We start from the raw sequence: 20055 nt of genomic DNA, 5'->3' as shown, positions 1-20055 counted from the left end.
GGGGGGGGGGGGGGGGGGGGGGGGGGGGGGGGGGGGGGGGGGGGGGGGGGGTGTCGAAAATGGTTTACCCCATATGCTAAACTAAGGGTTCTTTCCTTTACCAGTCCACTTTATGTTAAGAAGTAATGCAAGACCGTAATGTATGGAAATTCAAGGGCTATAAGAAAGAGACATGCCTTCTGGATGTCTCACTATTTACTTGAGGGCCCTTCATGTGGTAACATCCAGAAAAAGATTAAATTTATATTAGGTGCTCTTTGTTGAAGTTGTAGTGTTTAACATGATTATGTGCTAAATTCTCAGATCAAAATGTGAATATGGATCAAAATTAGACTCTTGAATTTATGAAGGTTTTGTTATTATTGAATAATCTGGGCAAGCAGTTTGAGTTTTGGCTTTTGATGAGGGAGGCAGTTTTGACAAGATAGAGCCCCACTGAGACCTTGATTTAGTAAAAAGTTCTAAAATTTAATGTTCGGAAAAGGATGGTGATAAGATAAGGAACCACTACAAGGGGAGTAAGATTCGGATTACCTTGTTGATCGAATATCTCAAGGCAAGAACATTGTTTGAGATTCGAATCACTCCACAAGCAAGATCGATCATGTCTAGCTTGAATAATTCTTGTTGATCAAATATCTCAAGGCAAGAACACTTGCTTGAGATTCGAATCACTCCACAAGCAAGATTGATCATGTCGAGCTTGAATGATTCTACATGCAACCTAAACTACATAGAATTGCAAAGAAACTTAGCCATTGGCTAAAAAAGAGCACAAATGCTTCTTTTACTATATTTTTCAAGTCTACTTACAAATACAACATACATGGCTTTATATAGCCTCAAAATGAAGCTACTAAATGCATTCCAAGAGTTTAACATTCATACTTAATGGCCTTAATTAACCATTATGTAATTGTAACCTAAAGTAAATTAAAAGTCTTAAAATACATTAATGAAATACAATAGCTCTAAATTACTCTAAATTGTAGTCCACCCAAAATTCAAAACATGAAACTTCATTCTTCTTCAATGTGGCATGAATTGAAATATCTTTTGATAATTTCAACAATATTTTCTTCACATCTTCATTGAAGCATATTGTATGATTGATGTCTCTTGGTTCATATCAGATGGCCACCCTTTTCTTTGAAAGGAGGTCATTGGTGGCCCATGTCTAAAGATTTGAAGTAGACTAGGAAGGTTGTTTTGAGGAAGATGTGTTAAGGGCAATGAAGATCATAGGTAACATGAGGCTCCAGATCAGACAAGTTATGAGGGGATTGTCTTGAACCATAATTAGTGGAAATGTTCCCAGATTGTAGGGACACGTTAATTACTGAATAAAGTTGTAGTTTATTTGATTAAATCAGAAGAAAATGCCACGAGAAAGAGATCATTGGTCAATTAATCTTTTTACTGGTGTCTAGGTGTGGTATTCATAGTGTCGGTAAAAAGGTTGAAACATGTGTCTGGTCTACAATATCTTGTAACCTAATAACTTTTTTCAAAGGAAGATAGATAGTAGGTTCAATCCTGATCGGAAATGAGGCTGTTGAGAAGGTTGATTGACCCCAAGTCAGTTTTATACATGTAGGTAAGAGTGGAAGAGAGAGAACTGTTATAAGGGTCGGGGGATGGGGGACTGGTGTGTGATGCTGTGTTGGTTTGGGAGTGTGTTGTGATTTTTTTTTTTTTTTTTTGTTTAATTACACGGTTAACTTATCTTATAAGCCAGTTGNTTTTTTTTTTTTTTTTTTTTTTTTTTTTTTTTTTTTTTGTAATCTTTTGGATTCGTCTCCCCTTTGTAATTTCTTTTTATCAAGGAAATTGTTTTGTTTCCAATTGAAAAAAAGGTTTTATCTTTTCAAAGTATTAAATGTGTTAGTGTACACGTATTTTTTGAAAGGAGAGGAAATATATGTCCATGTTTAAAAAAAAAAATTATGAACTTCTAATTGAAAACAATTATTTTTATTTTCAATTTTATTTAGTAGACGGGAGCAAAAGGTTATGGAAGCTACTCCTAAGGCCATGATGGTTTTAAGAAGAGAGGAAAAACTCTGGTTGAATGCCGTAAAAGCAATGGCTTAGGATTTATGGCTAGAAAGGAACAATTGTCTTCAAAAGCAAAGGAAGGAGCTCGTGGGAGTCCTTAACTAAATTTCTTTGTTCATATTGTAACTTCTCTTCCTGTGTAAATAGATCTAATTGGAGTGCCTTTTTACAAGTAACTCCTAGCTGAAGTCTACTAGCACTTCTTATCTTTTCACTAAATTAATGAAAAGAGGCTCTTGTTTTAGAAAGGAAATATAGTCTCGAGTGCTGTCACTTTCTAAGGAAACTTATCTCAAATAAAATAGAAGGTACCCACTGCTCATTAAGCAGGATGAAGTCACTAGGTATTATTTTTTCAATTCTTTCAAACTCATGAATATCATTCGTTGATGTGAGGTGAAATATTTGTTGACTAAAAAGTAACCAGCACCATCACAACTCTCGGTCATGTCTTTGTTGACAGAAACATTTTTTCCATTGAATAAATAAAGAAGTACAAGCCTATTTGAGGCTTGGATTAGCAACACGTGCAGTTTGCTGTTGAACACATTCATTACTTTGTTGGAGGGGGTATATTCGCATGGTGAAATTAAAAAGAAATTGATGTATTTGCTTTTGTTATTTCACTGGTTAGCCCCTTTCTCTGTGTTTTCATATGTATGGGCCAGGATAATGCACTATGATGGGTAAAGGCCATTTTTTTGTTCTTCTACCTATGTTTCCTGCGTTCTGTGGGAAAGAGTTCTAAAGTTTTCTTTTTTCTGTTCTCTTGGTCTTTTGGCTTAGATCAAGTGTAGCTTCTGTTCTTATCTTTTTTATGTTCTCAAAGGCTACTTCTCACTTATAAAGTCTTATGCACATTTTTTTATGAATGCCGTGACATGTTATTTTCAGGTATTGAAAGAGAGCTTTAAAATCTATTGTGCTATTAATGATGGAATAATAAATCTTGTTGACAAGGTAAGTATCTTACTTAAGCAAGACTTTTAGAGACATACATACAGTGCTTTGGTGACAATAAATTTATTTAACTCCCTGCAGTTTTTTGAGATGCCAAGACACGAGGCTATCAAAGCCCTTGATATCTATAAAAGAGCTGGCCAACAGGTACTTTTGAGCTCATTTTTGTTTCTAACAGTGATAGTTATCTCTTAGAATGATTACTGGTTGTCTATCAACTTTTTTGGTTGTGTCCCCCGTCAACCGTTTTTATATTATCTGAGGTACACTATTAGACAGTTCAGGCTTATTCTTGCCCTTTCCTCGTGCAGGCAGGAAGCCTATCAGATTTCTATGATATTTGCAAAGGGTTAGAACTTGCTCGGAATTTCCAGTTTCCTGTTTTAAGAGAGGTAGTAATGGTATTATAGCGACTTATGTTTCTTATCGACCTAAAGCTACAGTATAAACTTATACTTTCATACTTCATGCCTTGTTATCCACTTCCAGCCCCCACAGTCATTTCTTAATACGATGGAAGAGTATATTAGGGAGGCACCACGAGTTGTTACAGTACCGAATGAACCACTGGTTAGTATATTCTTGATAACTTTTCATACCAAAAATTTGGTTGTACTTCAGGCATTTGAAAGAATTGCTATTTGGATTTATTCTCATGTTTGGAATCTACTTATGAAGGCAACGTGGCTTTCTTTGCTTTTTTTCTTGCATGTTTGTGCCCTGGAGCTTATATGTGTGTATCTAATTTTTCTGTTTGACAATGTTTAAATTTTTATTTTCTAATCCTGGACAGCTGCAACTTACTTACAAGCCGGAAGACTCTCCTTCAGAAGATCCGAACTTACCAACAGATGAAACAGAGGCTTCTCCTTCAGATGATCTTTCTATTACTCCTGTTGAGACGGCTCCACCACCACCTCCAGCACCAGCTACTGCTCCTGAAACCCATTCAGAGACTGGAGATTTATTGGTATATATCTTTACCTTTTTTTTTCTTTTGTAATAAATGATAATGCCTCTCATCACCATCCTTTCCACTTTGCTTGGTCAACTTTTCAGGGATTGAGTCTTGCTACCACAGAAGTATCCGCCATTGAGGAGAGAAACGCTTTGGCTTTAGCTATAGTTCCTTCTGGTGGTAAATTCCAAGTCTTTCTTTCTAATTGGGTTGCTTGAGAAATTTTCCTAACTAGTGTTAATGATATCAACCTTATATCAGATGCAGCAGCGTCCACTTTTCATTCCAATGGTGTGCAGGCAAAGGATTTCGATCCTACTGGTTGGGAGCTAGCCTTGGTCACCACTCCAAGTGGTAACCTTTCATCAGCTAATGAGAGACAACTGGTATGCTTTAATGTGATTGTGAATTTTGAACCATATCGTTTCCCAGTTTTGCATTTAGCTGGTGGAACGTTTATGAATTAGATTCTTTGAAGCTAAAGTGGATTATTAGGGAATGGAAATCCAAGTATTTTATCCATCTTTTCTGCCCATGTCCACTAGAATCTCGGAGAACAAGTTTTTTTGTTTATTATTATTTTTTTCTTTTTAGTATAAAGCAAGCATTAGGATTGTAATTATTGTGTAGATATACGGTGGTGACCTATTCTTCAATAAATTGATAATTTTGTTCTCATTCTATGATGAACCAGGCTGGTGGGTTGGACACGCTCACTCTCGATAGTTTATATGATGAAGGTGCATATAGAGCTTCTCTACAGCCAGTGTACGGTAAGCCTGCACCAAACCCATTTGAAGTGCAAGATCCGTTTGCATATTCAAATGCCGTCGCTCCACCTCCATCGGTTCAAATGGCGCCACTAGCTCAGCAGCAGGCGGCCAATCCTTTTGGTCCTTACCAATCCACCTTCCCACAGCAGCAACAACAACCATTTACAATGGACCCAACAAATCCTTTTGGTGATGCAGGTTTCAGTGCATTCCCTGCTCCTAACCACCATACCGTACCCACAAGCAATCCATTCGGAAGCACAGGCCTGCTGTAGAGAGCGCTCGCAGTGCTATCTCCAACATGTAATTTAGTCAACAGATTTGGTTTCATCATATTCGGCGGGATGTAAAGGGTCGGTTTTTCTTGAACGAGCTGCAAAGAATGGTTGGTTGGTTTGGGGCGGGCGACATTCATTTGTTTGGTTGAAACTTCCAGCGAGAGAGTGAATAGTGAAAGGTGTAATAATTAGTGAATGAAAGTAATGACCATTTCAAGTTAGTTTCGGAATACTTGGAACTATGCTGTCCTATTCAGCTGATTGCGAGTGCATTTCTCATAGAATTTGGCTATAATTTGTATGCATACGTATGTAATTCATCAATTCATCACATTTCCGATCCTTCCATTCTGCATTTGCCTCTGTATATTTCACTGATATTTCATGCCTCAACATGCTATGCAGGCAAGGTCCAAAGCAAGAAGTCCACGATTTCATCTTCGCATTAAGAATGGAAAATATTCTTCTCTCACTTTTTGTACACATTTTGCCACATTTATTTGGGCCATCACAGCCTAAAAGAAAGGGCTAACATCAATTACTTGCCGTATTGAGTTAGCCACTAATATACATCATTTATGGCCACTTGAGTTCTCTGATGAACATTTTGTCTTATCATGTGTGAACTATTCCAAATTTAGAATTTAGATGTATTTTTTGTTTTAATTGAAAACTGTGAATTTTAGGAAAGTTTGTTTCACATGGAACACTTAGTCACAGATGGATCTTTTTTGCGTAGTGTGAATGAATGTGAATGGGACATGACTATAAGTTATTGTCATGTTTTTTTTTTTTTTTTTTAAATCTATTTACTGGGAATTGGAATGCTCTTGAACTAAATGAGAATAAATTGTTCTTTTATTCATTTGAAATTTATTGATGTTGTGTGCTAGATATTTCCGTGTCTATTTTTAATTAATTTAAATTCAACTATACCATCAATACTATTTATAGGGTTCAGGAAATCTAGTTATGTCTTTTATTATTTTCCTATTAATGATCCATATCATAGAACGGTGAGGTGCAACTTTCGTACCATCAAACTCTGATCCTATTGGCTCATGTTCTCTTGACAGCTTACTGTTAGAGATCGGTTGACTACTCTCTAGTAGTTCCTATGCAATTACTATAAAGTAGAGATCGACCTCATGTCCAATAACTATTTCGATATCATACTGATCCATTTCACTCTAAACAAATTCACAGTTCACAATTACCATAACAAGTCAGTATTTAAGCTTGTTTCATAAAACTTGGTAAAAAATAGGAGTTATATTGCATATAAAAAAAAAAGACTTTAATTGACCAAAAATTAAAGAATCTAACTTCCAGTTATGAATAGAATATAAATGACTTTTCTAATTGACCAAATTTCAAATGATTTTAATTTTATATTTCATTAGAGGATAAACTTTTTTTTAATTATTAATATTATATATTTTAATAGTATTTTTAAAGATTTGATTTGATTTAGGTATATTTTTCTTCATTACAAAATAAAATATTTAAATATTTCTAACTTCACAAAAATTAATGATGAAAATATTTTGAAAAAATTATAAATATTTTTTTTAATGACATTGATCAAATGGAAAATTTGACTAATTGGTCGAGAAATCACATGATATATATTTTTTCCTATAAATCTTTTATTTTTTATTTTAATTAAGTTGTATCTAGGATTTTAAAGGTCATTTCTACCCTCCTTCCCAATATTGATTTAGACAAATAATTTCTGATTTATAATTAAAAATTACCATAATTTCCATTTTAAATTCAAATTTTAACTCCAAAAACTATCATAATTTCCATATTAATTACATTTAAAAAAAATACTTTTGAAGGGTAGTAATATTTCTTAAATATATATATATATATATTGTAATTTACAAGTTTTCAAACTACTTTATTTCCATTGAAAAAAAAAACACATTTTCAGACACTAATTACTTTGCGCGTAGCTTCATCTCGTCAATATCCAAAAGTCAACATTTAAAAAAATGTCCGGAACTGAGCGCTGACTTTAATTAGATAAGTCCCTTTTTTTTTTCCTCTCAGAAAAAGGAAAAAAGTTAAAATAAATGAATTTAATTTTGACGGCGCAAACAGAAATTTCCAGGAATTTTCAATTATCCAGCTTATTATTCAATATTTAACAATTAATTTTATTAAATTAATTTTCAGAGAATATAATCACCAGGAAAGTGCCTAAAAAATAATCTCAGCCACAAAAATTATAAAAAATAAAAGGTTTTTATTATTTTTTTATTTTTTATAAATGTATTTCATAAATTCTGCTTCTAAATGTTGTTTGATCATTCTTTTGTTCTGTAAAATTATAAATTTTTAATATATCCATAAACTTTTTTTTTAAAAAAATGATAATATAAAAGCATTTATTTTTCTTTAATTTTTACCACTTGAATTCAAAAGGAAAATTTAAAAAGTATTAAAAATTTCCCCTTACCACACGGCGTTTGATTTATTCCATTTATGCCCCTCGTTTTACCCGGTCAAGTGACCCATTTTTCCCTTTAATATTGTCTAAATCAGTCCTTTCATTTTCATATGAACAAGTTGCTAATGTTCACATTTTAATTTCTAATTAAATGCTTAATCAACCCTTCTAATTTCAACCAATTTTTTTTTATTTTGAAAAATAAATTTATTCTAACTAAACCAAACCCTACCTAATCCGTTTAAATCGTTTTTTTTTATAAATTATTAAATAAAGCGTTTTTGACCTATCGACCACCGAAAAAACATTGTCCACTTTAAGTGTAAGCTCTCATGGCTTTGCTTTGGGCTTCCCCAAAAGGCCTCATACCATATCAATGGAGTTAGTATTCCTCACTTCATGATCATTCCCTAAATTAGCCGATGTGGGACTTTCATCATCCAACAGCTTCTATAAAAAATTCAAAAGGGTCGTCTATAAAAAAATGTTCATCTATAACATGTGAGATCTTACCTTAGTTGGAGATCTGAAAATCTCTCCCTAACCTACATATGTGCTTTAAAACCACGAGACTGACAACAACACGTTACGGACCAAAACGAACAATATCTACTCGCGCAGTGAGCTTTTACTATTACGTAACCAAAGTATCACTAACCCTAGATTAAGTATTTCTCGAAAGATCCTTCTAATTCATATTGCACTTGGTGGATCCAACACCTAAAAGATCTTCTTTCGAGTTCGGATGAAATTTTGGATCTTAAAATTTTGAGTTTAATAAAAAAAATTCTAATTTATGTCTTATCTATTTGCCGAAAATACGTAGAAGGAAGGTTGGAGTTTGTTTGTTCGTGCAAGGTGGCAGTGGGTTTGAGTTTTCTATGGTCGTCGATTGGGTCAATTCGTGTACGTGTTTTTGCCTTCGATCTTTGTTTTATATTTCTCAAATCAAAGATCAAATTTCGATTCCCCATTTCTCTGTCTCGATTCCCCAATCCCATCCGCACCACCAACAACAGCAGCAACAGCAGCAGCAGCAGCCATTTTTTGATCCTGTATTTGCTTTTCTTCTGTTGATTTTTGCTGTTTCCAACTTCATGGACTAGACGAGCATGACGAAGTCCAAGAGTATGTTACACAACCTCATGAGACCATTCAGATTCGGTTCATCAAGAGGTACCTGCCAAAAATCCACTTGGTTTCTTCTTCTGGTCCCTTTTTAACTAGGGCAAATCATTTTCTGTATCTTCTGATCTTGATTTTTATTAGCGATTGATGGTTTGGGTTGATTAGATAGTCAGGGCGAAGACGATTTGGAGCAGATTGCAGCTAATGAAAAGAAGTTTTTTCGGTTCGAAACCTTAGTTGAAGCTACCAACAATTTCCACCCCACGAACAAGCTTGGCCAAGGCGGATTTGGTCCAGTTTTCAAGGTCAGATCCAAACCTTACTCCATTGACTGCAAAATTTATACTCTGACCGTGAATCGAACCATCGAAACTCTTCCTTTTTGCTCTTATTTTATTTCATCGAATTTTTCGTAGTTAACAAGGATTTGGACTCACATGGAAGTTTTTAAGTAATCTTGTTGCCCTTTCTGCCATTTTGTTTTCTATATCACATCTGTTTTAGCAGCATTTTTCTTCGTTGTTTTGTGCTGAACTTTTGACCTCAATTTGCGGTCAATTAGAAATACAGCGACTATCACTTTCCTTGGGTTTCTCCCTATTTGCCTCCTCACTTGCAATGAATCCTGGAATTCGGGAGAACATGTTTACTATCAAGAATCAAGCTAAATACATGTGTTTGGTGTTTTTTTTCTTAATTTTAATTCTTATTTTTCAAACAAATTATGCAATCAAGCCTCTCATATTTCTACATTTTTCAATCATACCCTTTATTGGTCAATATTAAATTAGTTGAAGACGAAGTTGAAATGATATTTAGTGAGTTAGCATATATTTAGGGGAGAAGTTAGGCTACTTAAGATAGAACAGTTCTGTTAAATTATTTTCCACAGCTATGTACAAAAATGAATTATGCCCTGTTTGATCATTTAGTTCTGTTTTTTAAATTTATGTTTTTTTTTTTTTAATAAATTTCATACTATGGTTTCTACATTTCTTGAAGGAACTTTTGAATTCTTGAACTCCTGAATCTTTAAGTATGTCTAGAATTTATTTTCGAGGTAAGTTCTGTTCTAAGGATAATTTAATTGATAACATCTTTAAAGATTCACCGTCCAAGCTTGTTCTTGTTTAAAAAAATGGAGAGCATGATTCAACATCCTTTTCAAGTAACATCCAAGTTTCTTTTACCTTTTTTTTTTGTAGGGGAAGTTGAAGGATGGAAGAGTGATTGCAGTTAAGAAGTTGTCGCAATATTCAAAACAAGGAAAAAAGGAGTTTATGACTGAGGCCAAATTGTTGGCTCGTGTGCAGCACAGAAATGTTGTCAATTTGTTGGGATACTGTGTGCATGGTTCAGAAAAATTACTGGTTTACGAATACGTCACGAATGAGAGCCTCGACAAGCTTCTCTTTAGTAAGTGATGCTGGGAAATTTAGTTCTTCTTTCAACTCTATATTATTATTTTTGTTGTTGATATGATGCCTGATCTTCGAAGAACTGTCGGTGATAATAATTGTTGTTTGTTGTTGTTGTTATGGCAGAAGCCAGCAGACGAGGAGAACTTGATTGGAAGATGAGGTATGGCATAATCTGTGGCGTAGCACGAGGGTTGCAATATCTTCATGTAGACTCACATAATGTCATTATCCATCGTGACATTAAGGCTGGTAACGTTTTGTTGGATGATAAATGGGTCCCTAAGATTGCGGATTTTGGTATGGCTCGTCTCTTCCCGGAAGATCAAACTCATGTCAATACTCGTGTTTCTGGTACAAAGTAAGTTTCTTTGCTTTGCTGCAACACTCCATCAAATTTCTGAATCCTATTTGGAGCGCTTCGCTAATTTTCCTTTTTCATATATGAATAGTGGGTATATGGCTCCCGAATATGTAATGCACGGGCATCTATCTGCGAAGGCAGATGTATTTAGCTTTGGTGTTTTAGTGTTGGAGCTTATCAGTGGCCAGCGAAACTCGTTATCGTCTGGTTTATTTCCGGACGCCGAAAATTTACTTGATTGGGTAAGGTTTTAATTGTATTGGCTATGTAGATTGATCATATTAAAAGATCATCACTATAGTTGTTAGTCATTTAGAAATTTGTGATCTGTTCTCTATAAGGTCTTACTGAGATATGAATTTTGCTGCAGGCTTACAAGCTTTACAAGAAAGGCAGGAGCATGGAGATCATGGACCCAACTTTAGCATCATCAGCTGACCCTGACCAAGTTACAATGTGCATTCAGATAGGATTGCTTTGCACACAAGGCGATCCGCACCTACGGCCGACCATGCCACATGTAGTTTTGACCCTGTCGAGGAGACCTGGTACTTTGGAGGAACCAACAAGACCGGGAATGCCTGGTTCTCGATATAGAAGAACACGTAGGACAAGCGTATCGTCCTCCAATGCTGGAACTTCTGGTGCATCCGATTCCTATGCTTCGACGACCAATACTACTGGAACTATTACTGCAGCGGCAACTGCAACTGCAAATGAGATTGCTTCTGGTTCTTCTTCAGTTAGTCAAGGATATGTTACTCGTAGGAAAACTATTACTGCAACCGAAAACGAAATTGCTTCTGGTTCTTCTTCAGTTAGTCAAGGATACGATACTCGTGGGAAACGTCCCATGGAAGGTTAGGGTCTTTTCTAATAGGTTCATTCTTTTTGTTCATAAGTTTTGTACCCTTAGTTATATTAGAATGTAAATGTGGCTGTGGAAAGTTTTTGCTTGGATCGCCATTCCTTCCCCATTCCCCCTTCCTCATCAGATTTTTTGTGTACAGTAAGTTTGCAGTTGTAGGCCCAATCCCCAATGTACAAATATCTGCACTCTGTATTTTCAACAAAAACAGTTTTAGTTATCAAACAATGGTTTGATGCAACTTTGATCATTCTTTTTCATTCCACTGAGATGTAATCAAAAGATCTCTCGCTTATTTTTTAATTGTTTAGGTATAAAATATGGTAGCGAAGATCTGAGATCCCATATCGGTTAGAGAAAGAAATGAAACTTGGGTGTGGAAACCTCTCCTACTAAGCGTATTTTAAAACCTTGAGCGAAAGCCAAGAAGGAAAAAATTAACATTATTTGCTAGCAATAGGCTTGAATTGTGAGATCCCACGTTTAGAGAAGGGAATGAAATATTTTTTATATGGATGTGGTAGAGAGGGGAACGAACGAATGAAAGAGAGAAGAACGAAGTATTCCTTATATGGATGTTGAAACTTCCTTCAAAAGCGTTTGCACAACTAGCTTGTAATAAAAACAATAATAATATTTTAATAATAATTTAGTCCTTGCTTTAAAATTTAATAAAAATTTCAATTATATTAATGGAAGTATGGTTTGTTATGTTTTGAATGGATAAGAAGGGGTTGAAGTGTTTGTAAAACGAGTGAAACAGGAATGGCTTGCTTCTTCTGCATTTCTGTGACCAAAAATGTGGCTCTCGCTTCACTCAATCCCAGCGACGACTCTCACTCGCCTCCTCCCAAAACCAATGGCGCCGCCGAAACTATTCCGGTCAACAATCCACAGTTACGCCGGCGGCAGCGGCGGCTTCCAAAACCTCGTCGGCCCTCCGTTATTGAAATCGAACGTGCTATTGGTGCCGGAAGGTTCAGAGACGCGGATCCCAGGCAAGTCCGAGAGTTCTCTTTATGCTCGCTTACTGTGGGTTGGAATCTGGAATTTATTGTAGTGAAATATGAGATGTAATCTGAAGTTTTGATGCTCAGGGATTTGGAAGAAGATAGGAAGGCGGCATTTGACATGTTTTTGATGAGTTTTACGGGAAAATATGAAGGGGCACTCATGAAGAAGCTTCGCGAGACAGGGGAATGGGTAACTGATCAGACTGAAACCAAATTTCAAGCTTCAGGTAACCATTCTCTCGAAATTTGATTGTCTTTTTGAGTAATGAACACTCCACTCCCTCTAGAATCTAGAGAATGAAGGAGTTCATTAATGATGTTGCTGGATTACCCCATCAAAGAAGACATATATTTTGTCATATTCGTTTGAGTTGGATTTTAATTTGCAGGAAAATCGTTTCTGCTGTTTACGTTTCAATGGGTTCTTCCAATTTGGGCATTCTCACTCCTTGTGGCTTCTGGGGTCATTAAGTTACCATTCAACACTCCATTTCTTGATCAACTTCTTACGTAACAAGCTTTGTTAAGTTTCTAATAAGTCCGTGTAATAGGATTTGTGAGTCATGTTCGATATTTTTAAATTCTCAAATTTATTGGACATAAAATTGAAAGTTTAATGCTTTTAGATACAAAATTCGATTCACATGAACTTAGTAAACACAGTTCAATTGATGACGGCCGTTTATTGACTAACGGAGATTGGAAAATACCATTGTGCAAAAACCCGAAAATTGACACCCCAAAGGCCTCGGGTAAACTACCATGAGTTGAGTTGACCTAATAATTAATAATAAAGGGCTTATCATTTTTCTACTTCCAACCAAGTATTCTAACAGAAAAGGTAGAGAGCAACCAGGTGAACGTGGAGCTGTTACAAAATGGACGATCTATTTGATACTATGAACTACTTTTCCAGTTACCTCCACACAAAGTGAATTGATGTAAAATATATTTCGACATGGGTTTCAGTATGCAGTTCTGAAGTTGAGTTAAGTCATGGTGTGACGAACATTGTGAGATGAGTGTCTTGGACGTCTTCCTTAGAAAATAATTTTTTTGAAGACACTATTACACGACACGTGTGCCGATATTATGCCCTAGCCTATAAGTCAAAAGTTGGTATATGTGCTGCTCTCTTGTACGGTATTTGTAAATTTATATCTAGATCATGATACTACACTGTGCAAAAAATGAGACTGAGCTCATTCTAAATCCTGCTCTTTAGGCTTCAACTGAACCACAAATTTATTTTATTATTTAATCCATATTTAAAACACTCCCTTTCCCTCTATGGTGGCTCCACCCAAGCCTTTCGTGTGTTTTTGGTCTTCTTGTCAAGAGCCTAGCAGCAGCCTAACAGTGGTGGCTGGGGAGGCGGATTCCACCGCCCATTCCCTAGAAAAGAGCTTGGCGCCCATTTGATCGATCGAGACAAACCAGTGTCATGATATGGCCGAAGAGAAAGATACACATCCAACACACGAAGAAGAGTATGAATGAAAACCAAACTGGTACATAAACAAGATTAGGGGCAATGAGTTGTCATGATTACCCAGTGAAGAGGACCAGGTAATTCTTGAGTCATTTAAGTCCGTAAATATAAAAGATGAGAGAGGTTGTCAAATTTGATGTCAATCGGACATGAAGCTATATGACCATTCGCAAAAATTATGTTACTCCAATTAGACCTAAAATATCTCCTATAGGGGAGTGATATGAATCAAGGCCTACTGATTTTGGGGATCCTTTCCATTCTCTAAACCTACTGCACGTGTACAAGACTTCGAGGGGGTATTAAAAACATCCCGAGCCTTTGGAACAGCCACCCCTTGAGGGTCCATTGATATCTATTCTTTCGAACACTTTTCGTTTAGCAGAGATCTTTTCAATGTATTTGGCTGCATATTCAAACCAGCAACAGTAATGTTCTAAATAATGTCCTTCTCCAACATGTTTTTCTAATTTGTCCTTGTGGTCTTTTGTCCTACCTTAAGGCCTTGTACTTATTCGGGTATTTGTTCTTCTTGATTGTTTTCTTAACATCCTTTGTTGAGATTACAAGTTTTTCTCCGTCAACCTTGTGTATTTCCTTATATCTTGGAGAATATTTCCTTCATGGTATCCAACAAGGTTTGACAAAATCAACCTTATTCCCACGAGGTTGTATCTTAGATACTTCCTTCTTGTACAAGACTTATTGGTGGATTCCTAGGGTCTTAAGTCCTTCTTTCCTCTGAGTATATACTATTTCTTTTTTTTTTTTAATACCTGAATCCTTCCTTGGACACCTTAAACTTACCCAAGTATCTTAATCTTACTTCTTCTCTTACAAATTCTCCTTTCTCTTCAAACTTTCGGCCTCGACAATTCACTTTTCTTACCATGCCCGGGAGTAGTTCTTGGTCTTAGTTATGTCCTTCCAAGTTCTTCGAGGGTCCTTGCATGAGTTTGTCCATCTCAAACATGTTTTTCTAATTTATGTCCTTCCAAGTTCTTCGAGGGTCCTTGCATGAGTTTGTCCATCTCAAACATGTTTTTCTAATTTTCCCTTGTAGCCTTTCCTTTTGCCTTAAGGCCATGTACTTATTCTGGTATTTGTTATTCTTGAACATCTTTGTTTAGCCTTTCCTTTTGCCTTAAGGCCATGTACTTATTCTGGTATTTGTTATTCTTGAACATCTTTGTTAAGATAACAATTCTTTCTTGGTCATCCTTGTGTTTATCCTTANATCTTGGAACATATTTCATGTCCTTCCAAGTTCTTCGAGGGTCCTTGCATGAGTTTGTCCATCTCAAACATGTTTTTCTAATTTTCCCTTGTAGCCTTTCCTTTTGCCTTAAGGCCATGTACTTATTCTGGTATTTGTTATTCTTGAACATCTTTGTTAAGATAACAATTCTTTCTTGGTCATCCTTGTGTTTATCCTTATATCTTGGAACATATTTCCTTCCTCGTACCCAACAAGTTTTGACATAAACAACCTTGTTCCTTCAAGGTTGTATCTTAGAGACTTCTCTTGTGCCTACTTGTACTAAGCTTATTGGTGGATTCTTAGGGTCTTAAGTCCTTTCCTTCTTTCCTCGAAGTAAATACTATTTCATTTTCAAACCTTTTATAGAAAATCTTAGAATTTTTCTTGGGCACCTAAAAAAAATCCGAGTATCTTAATCTTACTTGGTACTTACAAATTCTCCCCCTCTTAAAAACATTCATCCTCGAAACTTCACTTTTCTTACCATGCCTTCGAGGAGTTCTTGGACTTAGTTATGTCCTTCCAAGGTAGGGGGTCTTTGCTTAGGTTTGTCCTTCTTCAAATTTTTTTTTTCTAATTTGCACTTGTGGCCTTTCGTCTTACCTTAAGGCCATGTACTTATTCTAGTATTTGTACTTCTTGACCCTTATCTTAACATCCATTGTTGAGATTAAAAGTCTTTCTTAGTCGTCCTTGTGTTTTTCCTTATATCTTGGAGCATAATTTCTTCCTTGTATTCAACAAGTTTTGACATAATTCCTTCCTAATATTAATCATACATATTTATTGGTTGCTTTAGAACTAAGGCAATTTAATTTTCCTGTTCTACACATTGTGAAAGAAGGAGTGAATCCTCATAAGCCATGTGGGTAATAGGCTTTCCTACCCAAGGAGTGAATCCTCAGAAGCAATGTGAGTAATAGGCTTTGCCTTTCCTACTCAAGGAGTGAATCCTCTGAAGTCATGTGGGTAATTTTCACTGCAGTATTATACAGAAATGGCGAAATTCAGTCTCACTCCAAAAAGTCGATTAGCCACCACTCCAAAAGTCGATTAGCCACCACTCCAAAAGTCGATACACCACCAATCAAAATGATAGTATTTTTCGATACACCACCACAGCAAATGATAGTACTTTTCTATAAACCACCTATCCTAAAGCGAGATTCAGTATCTTAGAGACTTCTCTTGTTCCTTCTTGTACAGGGCTCTTAGGGTCTTAAGTCCTTTCCTTCTTTCCTTGGAGTAAGCACTATTTCGTTATCAAACCTTTTTCAAACTCTTGAATCCTTATAATTCTTAGCTAGGGCATTGAAAATCTCTTCCTTTGGCCCATTAACCTTCTATGGTTCTCTTAATCCTTTTGTTAGACCCTTAATCCTTTCATGGACACCTTAAACTAACTCGAGTATCTCTTATCTTATTTGGTCTCTTCCAAAGTCTCCCCCTCTTAAAAACTTTCATCCTCGAAACGTCACTTTTCTTACCATGCCATGGGGGAGTTCTTGGTCTTACTTATGTCCTTTCAAGTACCTCGGGTGTCCTTGCATGGTTTTGTCCTCATCCAAAATGTTTTTTTAATTCGCACTTGTGGCCTTTTGTCCTACCTTAAGGCCATGTACTTATTCTAGTATTTGTTTTTCTTGACTCACATCTTAACATCCATTGTTGAGATTCCAAGTCTTTCTTGGTCGTCCGTGTGTTTTTTCTTATATCTTGGAGCATATTTCCTTCCTTGTATTCAATAAGTTTTGACATAATCAACTTTATTCCCTTAAGGTTGTATCTTAGAGACTTCTCTTGTTCCTTCTTGTACAAGGTTTATTGGTTGGCTCTTAGGGTCTTAAATCATTTCCTTCTTTCCTTGGAGTAAGCACTATTTCGTTTTCAAATGCTTGAATCTTTATAATTCCTAGCTAGAGCATTGAGAATCTCTTCCTTTGGCCCATAAACCTTCCTTGGGTCTCTTACTCTTAACCCTTTTGTTAGATCCCTTAATCCTTTCATGGACACCTTAAACTTACCCGAGTATCTCTTAGTCTTATTTAGCCTCTTTCAAATTCTCCCCCTCTTAAAAACTTTCATCCTCGAAACGTCACTTTTCTTACCATGTCTTGGGGGAGTTCTTAGTCTTAGTTATGTCCTTCCAAGTACCTCGGGGGTCCTTGCATGGGTTTGTCCTTATCCAAAATATTTTTCTAATTTGCACTTGTGGTCTTTTGTCCTACCTTAAGGTCACGTACTTATTCTAGTTTTTGTTCTTCTTGACTCTCATCTAACATCCATTTTCTAGATTACTAAGTCTTTCTTGAACATCTTTGTTTTTTTTTTCCATATATCTTGGAGCATATTTCCTTCCTTGTATCCAACAAATTTTGACATAATCAACCTTATTCCTTCAAAGTTGTATCTTAGAGATTTCTCTGGTCCCTTTTTGTACCAAGCTTATTGGTGGATTCACTGGGTCTTACTTAAGTCCTACTTTCCTTCTTCCCTCTTAGAATTACTATTTCTTTTTTAAACCTTTTTCAAAGGAAGGTTTAAATCCTTATAATTCCATAATGCATTGAAAATCTCTTCCTTTGGCCCATTAACTTTCCTCGTGTCTTTCCATCTTTTTTTTTTTTTTATCCTTAAATCCTTTCTTTGGTACATTAAACTTAACCGAGTATCTTAATCTTACTTGGTCTCTTACAAATTTTCCCGCTCTTAAAAACTTTCATCCTCGAAACTTCGCTTTTTTTACCATGCCTTGTTGAAGTTCTTGGTCTTAGCTTTGTCCTTCCAAGTACCTTAAGGTCATGTACAAGGCCTATTGGTTGGTTCTTAGGGTTTCAGGTCCTCCTTTCCTTGTTGTTACTAGGTTTCTTAATCCTTGAAACAATTTTTGGCCTCGTAAAGATTGCTTTGTCTTGAGACAATCCTTTTTAGGAGGGCCTATAGTCTTAATTCTTTCATCTTGGTCTTATGAACTCAAGGGTTACTACTTGTCCTCAAGGGTGTTAAGGTCATCTTACATCTTTGCTTGTATAGTAACCCTAAAGTTAATCAAACACATAAAAGTCTTTGGCATCCTTAGCTTAAAGTCTTAAAGGTGTTCATTCCTAGTCGTGGTGGAGCGTCTCTCGAGCAAGGCCATAGAGAACCTTTACTTTGATATTACTCTGTCATGACTCAATTTCACAAGTCGCAACTATATAAAATCTTGAAAAAACAAAAAAAAATCGGTAAAAAAATTTGTGTTTAATACAAAAACATAAAATACATTTTATTCAAAATAAATTCTATGAGTTTAAATACATTGGGCCCATTTAATAAAACAATTTAAAACATTAAAGAACTGAATTGCTCTATATGGCACCTGCTCCAGATCCATTTCCAGCCTCGATTAGCTCATTTTCGCATGTTAAAAACATGAGAGAACTAGAATGAGTATAAAAACTCAGTGAGTTGCATACTTGCCCGCTCTTAATTTAACTTTCTTTCCTCCTTTCATACATAAACATTAACCTAAAAAAGTTCAAAGGATTGTCCATTATCCAAAACTTGGGAGTCGAATCTCATACTTTAACCCACAATTCTCGTCTCCAATTTTATCTTCTTTTCCTCCTTCCTTACAAACATAACTATCAAACTCAAAAAATCCATACGATTGTAATCATCTCACTTAATTGTTCTTGGAAATTCATAGACGCGTTATGAGAAAGTATCTCATTTCCTCACAATAATACTTTCTCCACTTGCTCCAAATTAAATCTTAATAGACAATATTACCTCAAACATTATTGTCGATCCAAAGAATTAAAGAAATTATCAATCAAGTTGAAGTTGAACCCAAAATTGTCTTTCTTCCCTCCTTTCATACATAACCATTGAACTAAAGAATTTCAAAAGATTTGTCCATTATCAAAAAGTTGGGATTCCAATCCCATACTTTTAACCCATAAATCTTGTATCCAACCCATTTCTTTCTTACATACATAATCATCCAACTCAAAAAATCCAAAAGATTATCCGTATCTAACTGGTAAACCAAGTACAATTTAAGCTTTCTTTAGAACCAAATAAGGAAATTCTTTTATTCTAGCACTTCCTTCCTCTCAAATTTCACAAAACAATTTTTGCAATCTCTTATTCCTCAAGTTCAAGAATTCTTAGCTTTTCCATTGTCTTTTTTTTCAAATGTTTTCATACTTCTTATGGCATATGACATCTAAGTATTCTTAGATTTCCAATTGTATATTTCATAGTCCTCCATTTACCACTCTATTTACCACTCTAAGTGGATTGTTTTTCTTTTTACATAAGGATATTATCTCATCTAATTCTTCGAGGAAACCCATAGACCATTCTATCTAAGTAACTTCATCTTTCTTCCTTCCTTACATGCTTTAAACCAAAATTTGTATCCAAATTTAACTTTCTTCCGTCCTTTCATACATAACAATTCAACTTAGAAACTTCAAAAAATTGTCCATTCTAAAAAAGTTGGGACTCCAATCACATACTTCAACCCAAAATTCTCGTATCCAAACTTATCTTTCTTCCTTCCTTTCATATATAACCCTCAAACTCAAAAAATCCAAAAGATTATCCTTTATCCCACTTATAGACTAAAAGGCAATTAAACTTTTCTCTAGCACCAATTAAGCATAATTTTTTATTCTATTGCTCCCTTTTTCTAAAATTTCACAAACCTCTTCTTGTGATCTCTCATTCCTCGATTCAACAACTCTTCGCTTTCCAATCATCCTTAATTCAAATTCTTTCATACATCTTATTCCTCAGTTACAACAATTCTTCACTTTCCAATCGTCTATTCGATTATGTAACCCCACATCTACCACTGTACACATAATGTTTCCTCCTTTATGTGCATAATACCCAGTGTTATTTTTTCATTTAATTCATCACGGAAACTCATTGACAAATCTAAGAAGTGCCTTCATTCATCATCTTAATGATTCATCCAATTTACAAATCTTTACAACCCCTTTTCCGTAAAATAAACCTCCTTGCTTAGAAA

At 35.5% G+C, this 20055-nt stretch overlaps 3 protein-coding genes and 1 long non-coding RNA gene across 5 annotated transcripts in view; all 4 read left to right on the top strand.

Moving 5' to 3' along the window:
- The window catches only part of LOC111483946 (putative clathrin assembly protein At2g01600), a 10483-nt gene extending 5108 nt beyond the window's left edge, over positions 1-5375 (top strand). The window contains exons 8-15 of the mRNA XM_023130336.1: positions 2953-3018; positions 3100-3165; positions 3330-3410; positions 3508-3588; positions 3812-3988; positions 4078-4156; positions 4238-4362; positions 4671-5375. Of these exons, the coding sequence (XP_022986104.1) occupies positions 2953-3018; positions 3100-3165; positions 3330-3410; positions 3508-3588; positions 3812-3988; positions 4078-4156; positions 4238-4362; positions 4671-5024 (1029 nt within the window). The 3' untranslated portion in view covers positions 5025-5375. The remainder of the gene's footprint in view (positions 1-2952; positions 3019-3099; positions 3166-3329; positions 3411-3507; positions 3589-3811; positions 3989-4077; positions 4157-4237; positions 4363-4670) is intronic.
- Positions 5376-8341: 2966 nt separating this feature from the next.
- Positions 8342-11523, top strand: LOC111486649 (putative cysteine-rich receptor-like protein kinase 35). 2 transcript variants are annotated; one of them, XM_023133855.1, is made up of 6 exons: positions 8342-8661; positions 8779-8918; positions 9819-10029; positions 10155-10392; positions 10484-10637; positions 10766-11523. In XM_023133855.1, exons 1-6 carry the CDS (start codon positions 8598-8600, stop codon positions 11258-11260), a joined length of 1302 nt encoding a protein of 433 aa, XP_022989623.1. In that variant the 5' UTR covers positions 8342-8597; the 3' UTR covers positions 11261-11523. The 2 variants fall into 2 exon arrangements, with proteins under 2 accessions (XP_022989623.1, XP_022989631.1); XM_023133863.1 differs by having other exon boundaries at positions 8346-8661; positions 10158-10392.
- A 449-nt stretch (positions 11524-11972) lies between these two features.
- Positions 11973-12925, top strand: LOC111483096 (probable NAD(P)H dehydrogenase subunit CRR3, chloroplastic). The gene is made up of 3 exons (XM_023129233.1): positions 11973-12261; positions 12361-12503; positions 12666-12925. The coding sequence occupies exons 1-3, from the start codon at positions 12029-12031 to the stop codon at positions 12788-12790; spliced, it is 501 nt and encodes a 166-aa protein (XP_022985001.1). The 5' UTR covers positions 11973-12028; the 3' UTR covers positions 12791-12925.
- A 3855-nt stretch (positions 12926-16780) lies between these two features.
- LOC111488579 lies at positions 16781-17906 on the top strand. Its single transcript, XR_002719222.1, has 2 exons — positions 16781-16848; positions 17840-17906. It is a non-coding gene; the product is annotated as an uncharacterized LOC111488579 (long non-coding RNA).
- The last annotated feature ends 2149 nt before the right edge of the window (positions 17907-20055 follow it).

Source organism: Cucurbita maxima, unplaced genomic scaffold, assembly GCF_002738345.1.
Source record: "Cucurbita maxima cultivar Rimu unplaced genomic scaffold, Cmax_1.0 Cma_Scf00001, whole genome shotgun sequence".
Classification (NCBI taxonomy): Eukaryota; Viridiplantae; Streptophyta; class Magnoliopsida; order Cucurbitales; family Cucurbitaceae; genus Cucurbita; species Cucurbita maxima.
Note: the sequence above shows the minus strand (reverse complement) of the source record. Positions and strands in the feature narration are given on the sequence as shown.